Source organism: Neofelis nebulosa, chromosome 12 (assembly GCF_028018385.1).
Source record: "Neofelis nebulosa isolate mNeoNeb1 chromosome 12, mNeoNeb1.pri, whole genome shotgun sequence".
In the NCBI taxonomy this organism is placed as follows: domain Eukaryota; kingdom Metazoa; phylum Chordata; class Mammalia; order Carnivora; family Felidae; genus Neofelis; species Neofelis nebulosa.
Window position 1 is genome coordinate 3,266,928 of NC_080793.1, and position 19,472 is coordinate 3,286,399.

General features: G+C 61.9%; 1 protein-coding gene across 2 annotated transcripts in view; it reads left to right on the forward strand.

Moving 5' to 3' along the window:
• COL5A1 (collagen type V alpha 1 chain) overlaps positions 1 to 19,472 on the forward strand; it is a 149,858-nt gene that overhangs the window by 101,409 nt on the left and 28,977 nt on the right. For both annotated transcript variants that reach the window (XM_058693633.1, XM_058693634.1), the window contains exons 30-42: positions 506 to 613; positions 1,293 to 1,346; positions 3,743 to 3,796; positions 8,144 to 8,188; positions 8,313 to 8,366; positions 9,351 to 9,395; positions 9,838 to 9,891; positions 10,849 to 10,902; positions 13,815 to 13,868; positions 14,567 to 14,674; positions 16,029 to 16,118; positions 16,215 to 16,268; positions 17,560 to 17,667. In XM_058693633.1, coding sequence (XP_058549616.1) covers positions 506 to 613; positions 1,293 to 1,346; positions 3,743 to 3,796; positions 8,144 to 8,188; positions 8,313 to 8,366; positions 9,351 to 9,395; positions 9,838 to 9,891; positions 10,849 to 10,902; positions 13,815 to 13,868; positions 14,567 to 14,674; positions 16,029 to 16,118; positions 16,215 to 16,268; positions 17,560 to 17,667 — 882 coding nt within the window. The remainder of the gene's footprint in view (positions 1 to 505; positions 614 to 1,292; positions 1,347 to 3,742; positions 3,797 to 8,143; positions 8,189 to 8,312; positions 8,367 to 9,350; positions 9,396 to 9,837; positions 9,892 to 10,848; positions 10,903 to 13,814; positions 13,869 to 14,566; positions 14,675 to 16,028; positions 16,119 to 16,214; positions 16,269 to 17,559; positions 17,668 to 19,472) is intronic.

Here is a 19,472-nt window from a genome sequence, read left to right on the forward strand (position 1 = left end):
GGGGCAGCGTTGAGGACCTTTCCGTCTCTGGGACACGTCACGTGGTCTCCTGTGTGCCTGCCATGCCCAGACCCCTGGGCGGCGGGGGCTGTGGCCCATCCCTGCTTCGAGGAAAAAGGCAGCATCCTGCGCACAGGTTGTCCTGATCTATTTGGGCAAGGAGCGGTTGAGAGCTCCGGGGTTAACCAAAGTCGCCTCAACCGAGAGGGACTCATTTGGAGAAGCAGGAGCGTGCAGCCTGGAGAAGGAACTTCCCACGCTGTGCAGAGGGACGGCGTGGCCGTTCAGCAGAGCCCCGTAGCTTGCTCCGCGGTGCTCCCGTCTCGTCAGACAGGAGCGGGTGTCGTGCTCATGAGGCCGCCTGGTGCGCCAAGCGGGCTAAGTGGCTCCTACCCCAAGATCTGACCTGGGACCCGGACTCTCGGGCCCAGAACGGCCATGGGAGTCGTGTGGTGGGGGGTGGAGACTGGGGGTTCTTCCTCACCTTCTCTTTTCTGACCTGCAGGGGGAGATCGGCCCCCCTGGTCCCAGAGGAGAAGATGGCCCCGAAGGCCCGAAGGGTCGTGGAGGTCCAAACGGCGACCCGGGTCCTCTGGGACCCCCTGGGGAGAAGGTATGTGACGGGAAGGATGCTCACTGCTTCCCGGGGACAGACCCTTCTGACGGCCTTGGGTGGCCAGGCTGGTGACTCTGCCGGGCTGAAGCCCCCAGATGGGGCTAGGTGTAATCTGAGTCAGGTCCTGTCCCACGTGCTCCCCCGGCACCCTGGCCACCCTTCCTGGCGAAATTCGTCCGTTGCTAGGCCAGTCCTTTCCTTGTCCCGAGCTAGGTCTCTCTGAGCACCTTGCCAGGCCAGTGCCCTGAGAGAGCTCCTTCCTCCGGGTGCCCCAGAGCTTGGGGACCGAGCCCCGGCACCCAGGGCATCATCTTTCATGCAGGGACTCTCCACAGGCCCCTGTCCTTACACCTGTGCCCCCCGCCCCCCTGCCCCCTGCTGTGGCGCTGGCCCAGGAACCGGCGCTCAGAGTGCACCAGACATCCCCCCTGTCTTGCCCCGAGGACTCTTTTACAAAAGGGCTCGACAGAATCTCACAGATAAAGAGTTCCTCCGTTGGAGACTTGCCTCAGCCATGGCCGTGTCTCCTCCTGCCTCCCGTCCGGGCAGGGATTTTCGGAGGAGACGGCTTCCCGGGGGGCAGGCAGCGGCCTCTCCGTGTCCTTTCTCGGCTGGGAGAAAATGGATGGAGAGGTAAGGTGCTGGCCAGATAACACAGCCCCTTCTTTTTCCCCAGGGAAAACTCGGAGTGCCGGGATTACCAGGTTACCCGGGAAGACAAGGGCCCAAGGTAACTTATGAGAGTATCGGGTGTTCGGACACCCACGGCCCTGGGGGCGGCTGCTGTGGCAAAACCCAGCGTCGCCCCAGCTGTCTCCCCCGGGCTCTGCCCTGGCCGCAGCCTGCGCGTTAGCCTGGTTGGGTTGGAAGGGGGGGCTGGCAGTCGGGCCTTTCAGACAAGGGGGCAGAGCCAGCCTGAGCCGAGGGCCGTGCGAGGCGAGGCGTCCCCTGCACCTCTGCCCGCTGCTTTCTCTGCACCGAGGGCTCGTGAAGCCTCTCTCACCTCTGCTCCGCACTGGAGATTTGAAGGTCATTTGCTCCTAACAGCGTAAAGGGAGATGAAACCTTCCTTCCATGAAATCATGTTCTGCTTTAAGTGAAACATCTCCTCCAGGCCTTGGAAATCATTTAACACGTTATTTTTTCCCCCAAATCTCACCTTTTATTATTCATGGTTCTTCCTTAAAAAATAACCAGCTGTCTGCACCGGAGACATAATTGCAGGAGAGCTCCTGTCTCTCCTGGCTTTGCTTGCGTCGTTCTGCCTCCCCGGCTTCAGCGCCTTTCCAGGCTCCCAGGCTCAGGCTCGTTCCCGGGAAGGGCCCCGTGGGCTGCCTGTCCCCCTGGATATTTCCATTCTGGCTGAGGAATCAGCAGTCCTTCCCGTGGAACGCTAATATCCACTTGGGGCGGGTGGGCCCTCGCCCCGTATGCGGGGAGGCAGTTTGCAGTGGAACGGGAATTTGTTCAGGGTCCCACAGTAGCGTGCTGAGTGCGGCTGCGACGTGGCCGTGCCCCCCGCGTCTTGGAGCAAGAGGGGCTGACGGACAGGCCTTTTGTCCTGAAGTATATGTCCTCTGAGGGGAGGAGAGGAGAGAAGTCCGGGGGTGTGTGGGCCAAGTTCAGGCAGTGTCCTTGGAAGGCAAGGGAATAAAACTTTGAGCTGCCTGGCAGTTTTTTTTTTTTAATTAATTAATTAATTTAGAGAGAGACAGAGACAGTGCCAGCAGGGAAAGGACAGAGAGAGGGAGAGAGAGAATCCCAAGCAGGCCCCATGCTGCCAGTGCAGAGCCTGACGCAGGGCTTGACCCCGTGCAACTGTGAGATTGTGACCTGAGCCCAAACCGAGTCAGACGCTTGAGGGATTGAGCCACTCAGGCACCCCGCCTGGCAGTTTTCAAGGTCCTCAGGAGTGTCTGGACGTGCCACCGTGTCCCAGCACCCGCACTGAGCTCTGTGGGACCTGCACCCGGGTGTCCGGGGCAGTCTCCTGCCTGGATTGGCAGGTGGACTAGGGGTGCAAGGTTTGGAAATTCGCGAACTTTTCATGGTCTGAGCGCACATTCAGGTCAGGATTTTTAGCCACAGGAGAGCCGAGGCCCGCTGAAGACAGTAGCCACCTCCCACGGGCACGGGAAGTGCCCGAGTGTCACAGGGAAGCTCTTGTCGTAGTTGTCTGGGTATTACCCACATCAAAGTCCCCAAGTGTCTCTTTTGTCTACGTGCCCCTCGTAGGTTTCTAGAATTAAAAAGCTGTTAGTTGTTAGAGTCAGTGCATAGATTTGCATTAACTTCTCACTCTACAAGCTGCCATGCTTTATTTAGAGGTGTTCTGGGAAGATAACAAAACATGACAACAAGACGCAGCAAACAAAATGTCGTGAATGTGAGATCCACACATCCCTTCCAGTTCATTCTCAGGAATCTGTGTGCCCTGTTCTTCGCAGATACCAGCATTTGAAGACATGAGTGTTCAGAGGGGGAGAAGGGGGAAGTGTGGTTAAGACTCAGCTTTGGTTTTTAGATTTGGACTCTATGAGATGCCTAGGAAATATTTCTTGAGTGAGTGGGTGACGGATGGATGGCGAATGGTGGGTTGGTGGGTGGGCGGTTGACGTTTGTATAGGCGGATAGTTGGATGGATGGGTGAGTGGATGGATGATGGGTGGATGGCTGGTTGAATGGACAGATGGTTGGATGGATGGATGGATGGATGGATGGTGTTTGAGTGGGTGGACAGATTGGTGGATAGTTAGATGGGTGGATGGCTGGCTGGGGGCGGGGTGGTGGGTATATGGTTGGGCAGAACGGATGGATGGTTGGCTGAGTGGATGGAGGGGTAGGTGGATAGTTGGATGGGATGGATGTATGGGTAGATGGTTAGATGGGTAGCTGGATGGTTGGGTAGGTGAATGAGTGGATGGGTGGGTGGACGGACGGATGGATGAATGGATGGATGGAAGGGTAGAAGGTGGATGGATGGGTGGGGGGTGAGGGGGTGGGTCGGGGGTGGGTCGGTGGAGCTCGTGTCTGAGGCCGTGAACCGTAAGCTGCTGCTGGCACACGCAGCATAGCTGATTCTCTGGCCCAGCTCTCGTGCTTCCTTATGAGTCACCTCTCTTTCAGGGTTCTGTCGGATTTCCCGGCTTTCCTGGTGCCAACGGAGAGAAGGGCGGCAGGGTAAGGACAGCCCGGCCTCCTTGGTATTCAACGGGTGCATTTTCTGGCACGTCCTGTTTGCTCTCACCCACTTTGCTGCCCAAACCGCTTTCCACATGGCTGACCTTAAGCCCGTGGCCTTCGGCACCAAGCGCTGGAGACTCCCCGCACACGGGGCTGGGTGGTGGTGGGCTGCAGGGCAGCGGCGGGAGGGGAGGGCATGCTTTCTGACCGACACCGCGACCCCGACAGCTCCTCAGGCCGTGAGCGAAACCCGAGTCTTTCAACCCGAGGGCCTTTCCTCCGGGCGAATTTTTAAAGGAAGGGAAGGAGAAAAAAGGAGCGTGTTGCCTACCCTGCCGGTCCAAATTCAGGAAGCTCTTCCCCGTCGTCATTCCCAAGCTGCCGTTGCCCCAGGGCACCTGCCCGGTGCCGGATGCTGTGGTTCACTCCGGTGTCACCGTGGACAGTGGCGTTCTGAAGGGCTGGGCTGAGGAAGCCACACCCCCCACACCGCCCTGACCGCCCCCTGCTCCAGGCCTTCTGTTCGGGGAAATTACAGGGCGCTCTCTGAGCATTGCTGCCCGGGACGCAGGATCGAGGGGGTCCTCTTGGTCGTTCAGTTCTGAGCTGGTTGTCCACAGGCATGTGGGGGCAGAGAGGCCGGGTTGCGAGACGTGTGCAGGGCATACCTTGGCGCGGGGAGGACCCCAGACCTCGGAGGAAGGACTGCCGCTTTTGCGGGAACTGGGACAGGCCCGGCCCATTCCCCTGCGCCCACGCTATTGCTCCTGGCACAGGGGGGCTGCGTCTTCCCAGAGAGACCCCCGCCCCGATCTGTCTTCACCGCGTCTGAGCAGAGACGGTGAGCTCTCCTGAAAAACGGAGAGAGACCTCAAGCCAGCCCAACCCGTGTAAACAGACGTGCGCGTGCCCGATGCCTGAGATAGATAGAAAACGGGGAACTGCCCTCAGTGCGAGGAGACGGCGTGAACACAGGGACACTGTCGTCGTCTGGAGCTGGACCTGACCTCCATGCATATCTATCTGTTTACCTACACGTACATCCTGTGTCTGTACCCCTGCAAGCGTGTCTGTCTGGCTCTTCCTTGTCCGTCGCTGTCCGTGTATCCATCCGCCTCCCTACCTGTCTGTCTGACCTCCACAGAGAATCTGACGGACGCCTTTGGGGAAAGCTGCCCTCTGGAATACTCACAGAGGCCGCTGTGAAGGGCGGGCCAGGGTCCGGGAAGCATGGGGGTGATAAGGGAGTGGCTTCTGCGCTGGTGGCGGCCTCGTGACCTTTGACGCCAGCTCGCGGCGAGACTCTCCTAGAGGGGTCGCGATGTTCGGCATTTGGTCGTGTGATTTGGCCACAGCCCCTGTCCGTGGAGGAGCCCGCTGGGGCCAGGGATCAAGGCCCCGTTGGGACGGGTCGCGTGGGGCCGTGGAGGCCTGGCCGGCGCCCTAGGGCCAGCACTCTGGCCCAAGCCCCGCTCCTCTCTCCCTGCCCCTGTAGAGCTACTCAGCTTCCTGAGCTCAGAAGGGCAGAGAGATGCCCGGGTCCCCCCCCCCCCCCAAGCCCCACGGGCCGTTATCCCCATGCGTCGGTGCTGGGGGTCACCAGGGACGCCACCGAAAACAGATGTGGTTGCAGAACGGGGGAGCTTGCTCTTGTGAGGTTTGGCTCCTGGTTCCCAGGACCTGAAGCGCAGACGCAAGGAAACTATGCTGGGAATTTACGGGGCTTTTCCAAGCTGCCTGTGGTGGTTGCTGTATTCGGAGGCCACCTTGGTGGGGGCAGGCCCTGAGGACAACGATGTCAACTTTTACAAAAGGCAACGGCTTGGGCAAGGGCCAAGTAGGACCGGCAAGCACGTTCGCGCATATCGTGGGAGAAATATTCCCTGTGCCCCTCCCGGGTGTTGGGGGCACAGAGGCAAGCGGAGGACATGGGATCTAGAGGAAAAGGCCAAGTCCGTCCCTGGGAAGCATCCGAGATGGCCCTGCACACAAGCGAATCACAGATGGCTACAGTTTTACGAGCACGTCCTGTCAGGAGACCTGGACCATTCACGGCTCAGCTCATGGGCTCCCCACGCCCTCCCCGGGAGCGACTGAGGACCCACATCTCTGCACGGGAGAGGAACCCCGGAATTATGCACGTCTGTCCCCCCCACATATCTCCTGAGAGAGATGTCTTTATTCTGGAACCTTCCCCAGGAAAGGAAGAAGAAATTTTTTCCCAGTGACAGTGACCTTCCCCGTGCCCTGGTGGTTTGCAACTCTTCCTTGATCGCCGATCCTGGCAATCCGGCTGGCTCGCTGACCCTTCCAGACCAAGTTATGGGGTCATTCTTGCCAGCCTGTCACTGTGTCCCTCCCTCCCTCCATCCGTCCATCCACGCAGCCCTCCCTCCATCCAAATGGCATTAGTTGAGCACCTCCCCTGTCCCCACATGTCAGGTGCTCTTGGAGCCCTGGGGACAGAGCCACAGAAGCCCAGATCCCTGCCCTCGTGGAACTTGCCTTCCAAGGGTGGGGACAGGGAGCAAGTCTGTAAGTAAAGCAGATGGTGTGGCGGATGGCAGTTCCGTGCTCAGGGACAAACCAGATGTGCTGGGGAAGGGGGGGCGGTTGACTGCAGAGGTAGGGAGGGCTCAGGGACAGCCTGGAGGGGCGGAGGTGGGCTGGGCCTCACAGATGCCCGGGACAAAGGACTGAGGCCTGAGCAGGGGGCAGAGTGGGGGGGGAGAGACAAGGGGACGGTGAACAGGTGGTGGGGGCGAAAGGGTGGCGTCCCCGGGGCCTCAAAGCCCCCCCCATGGGGCATGGTCCGTCTTGCCACGTGACTGAAGGCACCAGCCACATTGAAAATGTCATCCCTGAGAGTCCCAGTTGGAAATCATGGAGGAGAGGGACACAGGCAGGGGCTCCGTGGTGCCTGCTCCCGCCGTTCCTGAGCCATCTGCGGACCGGGAGGGCGGCTCTGCGGGGCTGGTGGCTGAGGGGCCCGGGAGGCCGGAGTCCAGAGATGCACCTGTGCTTGGCTTCTCGGCCGGAGCAGGGCCGTTTCTGGGACTGTCTGCGCGTCCCCCGTGAGGACATGAGGACAGGCGCTCACAGGCGAGTCACCAAGCAGACCGTGGACGGGGCGGTTCCTGTTGAGCAGCGTCCGTCCCTCTCTGGCTCAGTTTACAGGGAAACCCTTGGGCAGCAGGCTCACCCGGGAGGCCGGGGCTGAGCCTCGGTCCTGCCCTCTGTGCCCGGGCTCACGGGTGTGGGACTTGGTGGAGAAGACGCGCGGCTGGACGCACCCACGGACGCCAACAAGTAGCCGGGGCTGGCCCGGCGTCCACGCTGGTAAAAGCCAACAGCGCGAAGAAAGCAGATGTTGCATTAATGTTCGTATGCAAATATTTATTTGGAGCCGAAGGCTATCGCCAGGTAATTAAAGCAGGGAAACCAGAGTGCATTGTTGGAAGGAGACATAACCACCTCGTCACCGTAAACCGTCGTATTAAATTCACTCCAAGACGGCAGACGGCACAGAGCAGTTTTGATTCCAGCAGCGAACAAGTCAAAGCTGGGGAGAGACGGTGCGGCAGGTGGCCTTCGCGGCTCAGCTCCGTCTTGGGCTTCGTCGCTCGAAATCGGCATAAAGTTCTGGAAGATGAGTCGAGAGGCGGTGGGGACACCGGGGTGGCGGTCCGCCCGTTGCTTCCGCGCGCTGCGGGTGAACCGCGGTTACCCGTTATCCAAGCTCTGCTTCCGAGAAAAACAAATGTGGCGCATCTGTTTTCCGTGGTTTGGAAAATGCAAAACAACACCGCCAAGAAAAAGGAGTCTAGGTTCTACGAGAAGAGAAGCCGATGACTTTGGGTGTATGATTTATACGTGGAGCCACAAGTTTGCTTGACTGTGGAGCCTGTTGAAAATTTAATGGCTAATATTCGGAACTGTAGCAAAAGTAAATTATGTATGAAAGGGGTTGCGGTAATGATCCCCCTCGCCCCCGCCGCTGAGAGAGATGGAGAAAGGGAGGGAGAGGGCGGGCGGGAGGGGGAGGGGGGGGCGTTGATGCTTGCGGAAAGGAAACCAGATAGGGCGGTAAACATCCATCAGACTGCAGGGAGAAAATTGGATTTCTACAGGCCTGTGCGGAAACACAAAGCTCTGTGTATCGAATGTGCAGTGAAGTCCCCTCGGCCTGAAAAATCTCCTGGAGAAGCACAGACAAGGAGAGCAGACCTTCCCGGCTTCTGTTTCCCGAGCTCTCTCCCCGTAACCCAGGAGAGGGCCACCACCCAGGCCGTGGCAGGGGTCTCTGGCAAGTCACTGACCAGCCGCTTCTTTCTCTGGTTCTAGGGCACACCTGGGAAGCCAGGACCACGGGGGCAGCGAGGCCCGACGGTAACCACCCTCTGGGCTCCCAGAAGCGGGAGCACATTGCAGGGGGCATGCTCGGTGGGAGGGGGAGGGAGGTGTCCAGGGCTGGGAGGATTCGAGCTCACCTTTCCTCTCTCCCCCCCTGCAGGGTCCGAGGGGCGAACGGGGCCCCCGGGGCATCACTGGGAAGCCCGGCCCCAAGGTAGGTTTTCAGTGACTTCTGGGGTGTCAGCCACGCCACCCACACGTGGAGCACCTGTGGGTGATCCGTGGCCTTTTTGTTGGGAGAAAAAAAAGGAAGTTTGCTTGAGGGTATTTAAGAAGGAGCCGGGCCAGCAGCCCTCGGACAGGTCAGGTTGAGTTGCATCACGTGCCTCAGCCCCGACGGAGCCGTGGCGGGAAGGGCCACCCCACACTGGGACCTCCGCAGCCTTAGGGGACCGGGCCCCCGGGCTTTGCACAAGTGCTGAGCCATCCGGGTACCCCACCATCCGGTTCTGGTGGGGAGGGCCCGTTTCTACCTCCTGCCTCAGAGGGAGAGCCCGAGCCTGTCCCTCACGTCCCCTCCTCCCGTTTTCTCAGCGTGGAAACGTGTGACAGCCAAGCAGGCCCTCCCCGTTCGGCCGGGACGCCATTCCAAAGTGCGCTCCCACCAAGGGACGTGGGCCTTCTGCTCGGCTGGGGTGCAGAGCTGGCCCCCCGGCTAGTGGGATGTGTCCACCGGGGGGTGCAGAACATTCTCCCACGCTGAGTGCCGGTGCGTCCCACGTTCCCGTACAGGGATTAACGCTCCCCTGCACGAGCGAGTGATACCACGGCATAGCCGTTGTCACCGCTTGTGGGGGCCCCGGGGCAGATGCCTGGGTCCTATCGCCATGTGACTTTTCGACACACTTCCTGGTGGGAGCGTGGCCTTTGTCCCCCCGCAGGGGGCTCTTCTCGGGGAAATGTCACAGCCCCGTGGATAGCAGCTCAGGGTCTGATGACAAGACAGGTGGCCTTTGGGAGCGTGGATCGGCGGCTGGCGCCCTCTGCCCTTTCCTGGAAGTCCTGGTGACCCGTGCCTGTGCCCGTGTGCCGTGTGTGACTGACATCCCGTGACGTCACGGGCCAGTGTTCTGTCACAGGCAGTGATAATAAAGATCATCGTGGTGAAGCTGTTTTTTCTGTGTCCCTCCCTTCCTAGGGCAACTCTGGAGGCGACGGCCCCGCTGGCCCTCCAGGTGAACGGGTGAGCATCGTGAACACGCGGGCCTCTGCCAACATCTCTGGGGAGGCAGCCTGCCTTAAACGTCCCTCCCCGTTTCTTCCCGGGGTGGGCTGGGGAGAGGGAGGCGTGTCTCCAGTCCTACCGAAGGAGAGGGTTTTCCTAGGATCCCAAAGCGGATCAGTGATAGCCTTCGCTGGGAGTGAGGTCTCTTGCCTGTCGAAGCGGGCGGCCCCCTCCCCCGGCCCTCGGCCCCAAGCTGCCCCCCTTCAGCTCCCCGGACTGACCTCCTTTGTTGCGTTGGCGGGGGGCGGGGGGCTGGAATAAATGGAGAAAGGGTCCGGGGGAGCACAAAGAGACTTTGCTCGGAGAACCAAGGACTCGGGAGGACCATGGTGGGGTCTCCTGGGCCCCCACGCACTGGGGAAAGGACATCTGTGCTCAGCTGGCCGTTCTCTATCCGCAGGGACCCAACGGACCCCAAGGACCCACCGGTTTCCCTGGACCCAAGGGCCCTCCTGTGAGTAACGTGTTTTCCTTGCTGGGCCGGTGGGAGGGGCGTCGGCGGGGAAACTGGAGAGAGCCGCTTTTGGAAGCGTCGTGGACCTCTCTCCCATTTGGGCGGACACGATCTTGTAGTTGGGTCCAGTGTGAGTGTCCCGGGCCACCGTTGCAAATTACCACCAACTCGGCCACTTGAGACAGCAGAAACGTGCTGTCTCGCAGTCTGGAGGCCAAGAGGCCAAGATCGAGGGTTGGCGGGGCCGGTTCCTCCCGGGGGGCTCTGGGAGAGACCGCCCCCTTCCCCGCCCCGCTCCCGGCTTCCCGTGGTTGCTGGCCCTCCGCGGCTTGTACGCCCTTCACTCGGTCTCTGCCTGCACCCTAACGTGGCGCCTCCTCTGGGGGTGTCCCTGGGCCGTCACGCCCCCGTCTTGCTGTGAGGACACCAGCCACCGACTTTGGGAACACCCCAGTGCAGTGTGACCTTGCGTTGGTGACGTCTGCAAAGCCCCCGTTTCCAAACGAGGTCACCTTCGCAGGTGCGGGGCGGCTAGCACTTCCCCCCGTATTTTGGGGGCACAGTCCAAGTCAGCACAGGCAGAGCGCACTCTGTTACACCCCAGAGGGAAAGATGCCTGACCGTGGGCACTGTCGCCAGACGGACACGCTGGGGGTCAGCGGCCAGGACAAGGCGGACCCGGGCCCCCGTGCTGCTGCCTGTGCGTCCCACGGCTGCACCTCTCCCTGCCTCAGTTTCTCCCCTGGGAGGGGAAGTGTGGCGCTCGGGAAGGCTGTGCGGGTTCGGGAGGTGACGCACAGGTGCTGGGTCCCCACGTGGCGCTTGGTCACTGTGACCCTTGCAGGAGCTTTCTGTGAAGCGAGGTGGCTGTGTTCGTCCCCTGGTTTGGTCTGAAATCCCAAAGGTGCGCGCCTCTCAGAACTGAATGCAACTTCTTCCCTTTGCCTCTTCCTTCAGGGCCCTCCGGGCAAGGACGGGCTCCCGGGACACCCTGGACAGAGAGGAGAGACCGTGAGTATTGGCAGCGTGGGGGACGCGGGGACGCGGGGACGCAGGCTGGCCCGGCCTCTCCCACAGCCCCGCCCGTGGGCACGCCTCCTCGGCCCCGTGGGCTCGGGAGAAAGTGGCCAGCCTCGGGAAGGCCCCTGAGGTGGCGGCCGTCTTCCGCTGACTCGGGGTGAGCCTGCCTGCGGACGGCCCCGTGCCGGCCAGCGGCGCCTGGGGCGGCTCTGTGTGCGCAGAAGGCCGGTGCCGGTGCCCGAGGTGTCCCGGCAACTTCGGTCCAGGGTCACGTTCAGAACCACCATGGCAGACAAAATGCCACCCGCACGCTGAACCGCGTGCAACCAGCCGCCTGTTCCTCAGTGAGGAATCGTGAGTGCGGCCACGCTCGAAGTGTGCGCCTTCGGGCCAGAAAGCGAGCCGGAAAGACCCCGTGCCATTCTGCCATTTCGCGCTGGGATGTAGTAAGAGAAGGGACACGGCCTGGCGCCTTGCCTGTGCGGGCCCTCCCGGCCCCGGGGCTGATGGCAGGGGCTACGCGGGGCCCCTTCAACGAGGCAGGTGGCCTGCCCGTTATAACTTGGGCTTTCAGCCAGGCTCGTGATCGGTGAGCGATTCTGCCGTCCCGGGTGCGCCGCCCACCTCGCCCCTCCCTTTGGAGAAGCCGGGTGCAGGCTGCGTCGCTGTTGGCTGGAGGTTAAAGCGCCCGGCGTTTTCAGTGGGAAGAAAAAGTGTCTTTCAGAAATAAGGTCCCTTCCTGGCCCTGCAGGCCAGCCTGCCGCGCCCACGGCGGGCGTGTCCGCGGGAGGCCGTGGGCGCACCTGTGATCTGGAGGCTCCAGGCTCGGACGGGTGGGGACCTCCTGGTCACCAGAAAGACGGCACAGGCTGCTGAGCCGGCCCCTCTGTCTCTGCGGCCAGTTTTCTTTGTAGTCGCAGGCCTCTGAAAGGGTCTCACAGCAAACCCCGCGTCCCACGAAGCTTTGAATGCCGCCGTTAACATGTCCTCCGTGCCTGCGCTAAAAGCATCCCCTTGTCCCCCTGGTTCATTGTGACAAAGGTTCTTTTAATTGCACCTTCCCGGCGTTCTGCTGCGGGGCGCATGCTGGCTGATGAATGCACGTCACCTCGTTCTTTTGTTTATGGAGAAAAATTAAAACATTTCGTTTGAGCTTTGCCTGTTTTTCTCTAATGCTGTTCTGAGGAGACAAGACACAAGGTTTTGCCAAGCGTGTGCCTTTCTGCCTCTGCCTCACCCCAGACAGAGGCTGGTGGGGTAATTAAGCTGCTCGTCTTCGCTGGGAAAGTAACGTAGGGGCTTCCCAGCTACCCGTGCCGTGCCTGGCTGCCCTCGTGGATGCGGGGGGCACCCGGTCTCCAGACCCAGGCAGGACAGATGTCTCCAACACGGCGGGGCATCCAGACAAACCTTCCAGAAAGGTCTTCCCTCGGGTGTTGACTTTGTTCTTTAGAAAACGGATGCAGCAAAGGGCATCGCTTCTAAGCGTGAGCCCAAAGCTCATGTCCCAGCCAGGGGCTCGAGACCAGCCAGGGATGGTCCTGACCCCGGGGCAAACGGACGGGCCTTTCCTGCCTTATACTCAGGCTCCTGCCTGCACTTGGCACTTGTGCCACGGCCCCCCACGTGAGGGTGCCCTTGACCTGTCCACCACCCCTTGTTTCTGACCCTGTAAACGCTGCCTCCAAAGGTTCTGCTTGAAAAATGGCCATTTCCGGGACGCCTGGGGGCTTCAGTCGGTTAAACGTCCGATTCTGGATCTCGGCTCAGGTCACGATCTCACCGTTCCCGAGTCCGAGCCCCATGTGGGGCTCTGCTGACATCGCGGAGTCTGCTTGGGATCCTCTCTGTCTTGCCCTTTCTTTCTGCCCTTTCTCCGCTCGCTCGCACGCACGTGCACACGCACACGCCGTCTCCCTCGCAAGATAAATAAACTTAAGTACGGCCATTCCCGTGCACTGCATGCAGCTTCCCTTGGGCCTCAAGAGAAGAGCCCCCTGAGAATTTGCAGAGACGCTGAATCCGCCGTGGGCCCTGCACGGTCCAGCGGCTAAGCGTGAAGTCTCCGGTGCTGGCCCGGCGGCCGTCCGGCAGTGAGGCAGGGAACCGCCCTTGCCCATCAGCCACGCGGGCCAGCCCGCTCGCCCCCCAGGTCTCCCTGTGGCTTAAGACGCCCCCCTTCAGATTCTAGAGCTCCCACTAACAGCTTCCCGGGCGTCACGGCTGCACGTTCCTGCCAGCGTCTCAGGGCACCTGCAGAGGGCATCTTGTTGGCACGTGCAGGGCTCTGTAGATGCGCCTGGAAACGAAGCGTCCCTGCTTCGCAGCCGCAGCCGCCTCCTCGAAGGGAGGACGCGTAACAGAGCCACCATCCAAACTGAAGGCAGGGCTGTGGCACACGAGCCGTGTGCGGGCAGAGGCGAGGAACCCCCTGAACCCGGCTAACCGCGCGTTCGAGTTGCCGGGTTACGAAAGCGGCGAAGACCCCCGCCCTGTCCCGGTTCCCACAAATGCCGAGGGGCGGGTGAGGTCACCTGTCACTCGGCAGAGGCGTTAGCGACACACGTGGGACCATCTCCCAAAGTCGCTGATGAGAAACAGCCCAGAGGTAGCTCCTGAGTCGAGCTTCCGGAGGCTGAACGATGGTGCTGAGTCCGCCGGGAAAGTGAACGCTCAGTGACGCTGTCAGGATCGGCGGCTTTAAAATCTGTTTCCCGGCACAAAAGCAGCGAGCAAAGCTAACCTCTCCGGCCTCACTGTGTTCGCGAAATATACGCACAGACAAAAGAGGGGAGACGGGCCCTCGCAAGTGTGGTGGGGAACATTCGCTGTCGGGGGTCGGGGCGCGAGCCTTCTGATGAGAACCGCTCGGCCATCTCGGCATGGTGACTCTCTCTCCGCAGGGTTTCCAAGGCAAGACCGGCCCCCCAGGGCCCCCGGGCGTCGTGGGCCCTCAGGTAAGCAGCCGCGTCCCCCGCTTTCGTTGGCCATCTGTGCGGCGCCCACACGGGAGGGAGGTGCCCCAGGGTTCGGAAGGCGTAGGTGCTGCTGACGGAGAATCCCGAGTCCCACGGCTTGTTAGCGTTCAGAGATGAGCTCCGCACAGGGAGCCAGATGGGGAAAACGGGGACGGTCTGTTGAACAATCAGCACGAGGCAAGCTGGCGGAACGGAGCTGGCTCGCGGGCAGCCAGGGCCAGGCCCGGCTCGGGCCCGCTCTTCCCTGCCCCCGAGCCCCCGGCAGCCTGGGCCTCCTGGCTCCGGCCAGCACCGCGGCCCGTGGGTCACCGCACGGTGGCCTGCAGCCAGGACCGATGGCTTGGAGCAGCAAAACTGGGCAGCGAGTTCCCACCTGATGCAGCAGGAAATAAGACATTGACCCGCTGCGGCCGCGGACAGCAGGGGATGTGGGCACGCCGCCCACCTCTCGCGTGGCCACTGGGCCACCCTCACGGCACGCAACCACCCCGTCCGCCCCGTCCGTTTCCTCCTGGACTTTTACCAGAGGAAGGACACTCGCAAAGCACTGTGGGGTTTGGAGGGCACACAGCGGGCCCTCTGCCTCCGTGCCCAGGGCTGTCCTTAGCTTGGGAAGGCAAGGTTGCTCCCTGGCGTGTCTCAAAAACGCTCGGGGCTGACGTGGACTCTCCCCGCAGGGTCCCACGGGAGAAACGGGTCCAATGGGCGAGCGTGGCCACCCCGGGCCCCCAGGCCCCCCCGGTGAGCAGGGGCTCCCTGGCCTTGCCGGGAAAGAAGGGACGAAGGTGAGTTCGTCGGGCCTCCCTTGCCGGCCCGGCCTTCGCGGAGGGATCGCTGTTCTGTCCGGCTGTTTTCTGATGAACGAGTGGGGGGTCTCAGACCAGTGCTGTTCGTGCCAGCTGGCTCCCCAGACGACCACTTTTGCCTGGTCTGAAGGAGGATCTGGGCTGTGTTGCCGCAGAGGGGGGATGGCAGCGGGGGCCGGGGGTCAAACCGTCCTTGGCCTTCGGCCCCGGGGCTGTGCCCGGCTGACCTCCCCTCCCCCGGCTGCCACTCCGGCTCCCAGACGCACATAACCCACCCTGACGTTTCGTGTCTGAAACTGATTTAGCAGAAAGTGACCCGTTAAAAAGTTTCCCACCACAAGAGGCTAAAGGATAAATAACGAAAACAGAAAGTGGACGTGTTTCTAGCCTGCCTCTTAGCGTGGGTCCTGCGTCCCGTCTTTGTTCCCCAGGAAGCCTCCCCACGCAGCCGGGGCGCGCCCCTGGTTGGTGGTCGTAATTCCTGGGTATCGGCTTGAAAATGGAGAGCTTCTCCCCTCGCAGCCTTTCAGGGAGGGACGCAGCAAACCCAGCCGTGCACGCGAGCACAGGCGCAAGAGTAAACCCGCGAATAAGGAAGGAGAGCCAGTAAAGCGTTGTTGGAAGAATTGCACGTGTCTGTGCTCGGATACACGTGTGTGCACTTAAGGACGCGTACACGTGTGTGTGACTGTGTGACGTATGTAGACACACGCGTAGATGTGGGTGGGCACATATCCCCTCACCGAGAGAGCTGTCCGAGTTTGGAAAGGTCAAGGGCGTGCTGGTCGGAGATGCCCTCTGCTCCCATGCTGGGCCCTGGAGAAAGTTCTGGAAGATAAATCAAAGCTCTCATGTGCTTCAGGGAAAACGCTCAGCTGGTTTATCTTTTCGGGAAATGTGGTTTCAGGCTGGGAACAAGTCTCTTGGGTGGTGGGTCTGTTTCGGGTGATGTGGCCAGTGGTCTGGCCACAGGCTCCTTTACCTGAGCAGTTTTACGAGGAGCCCCAAGTGTACGGAAAGGGCAGACGTGGGGGCCCTCGGCTCCCGCTCAACCCACCCTGAGCCCAGAGGGGTGGAGTCTGTCCCCACACCACACGCAGAGCCAGCCCGCGGAAAGTGCCTACCAGGCGCGAGCACCGGTCACGCTCCTGTGCACCGAGCTGCCCGGGAGCACGTCAGGCCGCCCCTCAGAGGCTCCTTCTGGAGCCAGTGCCTGGGGCTGCCCCACTCTGGCTTGAATCTGGTGGATCTGGGAGAGGAAGCCTCGCCCCACCTCCCCAGCCACCCTGGTCCCGGGCATCGCTCAGAAGCTCCTCTGTGGCTCTGATTTCAGGGTGACCCAGGTCCCGCCGGCCTCCCTGGGAAAGACGGCCCTCCTGGACTGCGTGGTTTCCCTGGGGATCGGGGGCTTCCCGGTCCAGTGGTGAGTGAGGGGCCGGGCGGGGTGATGGAGCTGGACGCCGCCCAGCCCGGGGCCCTCTCCCCGCGGTGTCCCGAACGTGTTCTCGTTGCTTTGCAGGGCGCACTCGGACTGAAAGGCAGCGAAGGCCCCCCTGGCCCGCCAGGCCCCGCGGTGAGTGCGGCTGGCCGGCACAGACACTTTATCCGACCTCTTCCTCCGAGCCTGGGGGGCAGGCAGACAGGGCGGCCCCGAGGGCCAGGAGAGCGTGCCCACCGACCTTGGCCCGCTGTGGGTCCTGGGCAGGCCACGTGGAGGAGGCGGGCAGCGGGTCCCGAGCTGGCAGCCGGGGTGATCACGAGCGGGGGGCACGCTGTGTGAGGACAGGCAGAGAGCTCGGCGGTGTGGAGGGAGGGCCGCGTGTCTCCATCCTGCCTTTGGAGGAGCAAGGCAGGTGCTGACGAGCCGAGTGTAGGTCTGGGCCCGGGGCTGTGGGGAGGGAAGGGAAGGGGCACAGATCTCCCGTCTCTGAGTGTGGATTGGAGAGTCAGGCTGCCCGCCTGCCCCGGGGCTGCCCACGCACAGGTCAGCCAGCACAGGTGCCGTCTGTTGCCGGAATGGTGCCTCCAACGTTGGGAGTCCAGCTAGGAGAGGTCTGAGGATGCAGCGTTCCCAGAGCCGCCTCTGTGGTCTGGGGGAATCGGGGGCCGCGCGGGGCCACGCCCACCCTCGGGAGGCGTGCCCACAGACCCCTGTTCTTGGCTGGCACTCCGTGGAGGTGTAACGGGGGCCGCATCTCCCCCTGCCCTTCGGACGGGGCCCCAGCTCTGCTGCACAGATGTGGGTTTGTAGGACCCCCCCGCCTTCTGGGTCTGAGCACAGACCACACGGTAACCCCAGCTCTCCCCACCCAAGTTACGGACCGTTTCAGGGAAGCCAGGCGGAAATGAAAATGGTACCTTTCTTTCTGATAAAGGACGGTGCGGAGCGATGCCTGGGCAATGGTGGCCTGCCTGTGCTGACCCTAGGATTAGGCCGGTTCCCACCCGTCAGCGGTGCTCTGGGGGAGGGGGGGGTCAGTGGGGCAGAACATCCTCCATAGAGCATAGAACATGCGACATGGGGGAGCGGGATGGAAAGGGAGCCCGATGTGGGCAGGCAGACCTCGGGGTGGGGGGAGAGGATGGGGACCCCGGGCCAGGAGGGCACCCCAGGCAAGCACTTAAGGAGGATGTGTTCTCAGACCCTGGAGAGGAGGCAGGCATCTGCTTGGAATTATGGGAAGGGAGGAGCCAGGAGGGGCCCAGAAACCCAGAGCCTCGAACGCTGGTCTATGTAGTGTGCGCTGTGAAGGGCCCTGGGAACTATTGAGGGCTCTGGAGTGATAAGGCTTGGTGGCACTCTGGAAGATTGTGTCCGTGCATTTGGGAGCCTTGGAAATGAACCATTTTCTTGCCCGCCCCAGGGATCCCCTGGAGAGAGAGGCCCGGCTGGTGCTGCTGGGCCCATCGGAATCCCAGGGAGACCCGGGCCCCAAGGACCTCCAGGGCCGGCTGGGGAGAAAGGAGCTCCCGTAAGTACCGCCTCGGGGGCACAGGGGCCCTGCCCGCCAAGCCCCATCCCTGCCACGGGCGTGCCCCAGGGGCTTGCGGGAGCCGGGAGGTGGGGAGGTGGGTGGGGGGTGTGCTTGTCCCCCAGGAAAGTGGGTGTGTCCCCAGTGTCCTGACTGAGGTCCGAGGATGGGTTCCCGGTGCTGGCTGGCTTCTTTCAGAGTCACCTGAGCCAGAGGGTGCCGGGGAGCTCACCTGCGTGGCTGTGCCCCAGCCCGTGCACACAGAGGGAGGGGCTGGGGACCGTGTGTGTCCCAGTGTGGCCTCAGCCTTGGTCTCGGCCGGGCTCTGGGCTCCATGTGTGGCCGGGTCCCAGTCACCCGAGCCAGGCTGGTCTTTGTGGGAGAAGGATGGGTGTTTGGGATGGGAGCCCCCTCCCCTGGCCTGGGGCCGGGAGGCATGTGCCAAGAAGAGAAACTTCTCCCTGGACCCCCGACAGCCGGCTGTCAGTGACCCCGAGTGTGGCCCAGCCCAGCGTGGAGGCTTCGTGAGGCCTCCTGCCCCAGCCTTGGTTTCCAGGAAGGAGATTAACGGGTCCCTTCATGTGTAGACCTCCCGGGAAGCCACTGGCCGCCCTCCGCCAAGCACCTTTCCCGGAGTAACCACAAAGTGCCCCTTGCTGCCCTGATGTGCCCCCACCCCGACCGTGTTTGGTGTCCACCATGATTTTGCAAACCCCCCACCTGCCCCGCATTCAGTCGGTCCCGGGGACAAATTTCAGCTCAAACTTCCCTTTGGAATTTAGGTGTCAGAATGAGCAGGGCTCCGGGAGGGAAGGGCAGACGTGCTCATGGACCATCCCCGACAGAGTTGGGACGCCCGCACTGACGGATGTCTGTTAGAAAGACCTTCCTCGTGCGTTCCGCGCTTGGCGGTTCATGGGTGGCAAGGGCCCGGTTCCCTTCCCGGCCGAGCGCGATACCACGCAGGGAGCACCTGCCCCGGCAAACATCCGTTCGGTGTGGTGTCGGCTCTGATGGCATCTCATCGTTTCCACTGAGGCCATCGGACGCTGACCCAGCCGAACTCGGAGCCAGAAACCCGCCTTCTGTGGTGCATTGAATGCGTGTAGAGCACAGTTGTGGTTGGAGACGGTTGAGAGACGGTTGAGTTCGTTGCCTGAAGAGAGTAAATACTTAAGCAGAAACCTCCCGGGAGTGCAGAGCTTGTCGTTCTCCCCGAAGAGCCCCAGGGAGAGGAGGAGGCCAGGTGTCCCCCAGCACTGCCCGCCTGACCAGTGGTGTCACACGGGAAGGCTCCAGGCAAGCCACAGCCGGCCTGGGCCGCTTCTGGCTCACCTAGGGTTGAAGGCTATATTGGCAGGAACTAAATTGAGGGGCAGGGAGGGAGCTGTGCAAGCCGGAGAGGTCGAGATGGGGCAGTGGGGTCCGAGTAGGTGCTGGCCGCACGTGGGTCTGGACACTGAGCACACATTTTTCTCTCCCGTGCCCCCCTCCCCAGCACACACCCCCTCGGTCTGCGCCCACAGAGTAATACGGTGACCCAAGCAAAGCAAGGACTTAGTAAGGACGTTTGAGATTTCTAGGGGCAGTTGCGAGGGAAGTGAATCAGAATCACGAGAGAAGAGAGATGCCTGTGTGTGTACGCGCCTGTTTGGTGGGGGAGGTGTTGGCCGAGAATTAAAATGGTAAGAACATTGGTGGTGGCCGGGGCTCAGGCCCTCCTGGCCCCTAGAATCCGTGATCCCGCACACAGCCTCAGGAATCTGGCTGGTTGGCTTTGAATTTGGGCGGCACCGCTCACAAAC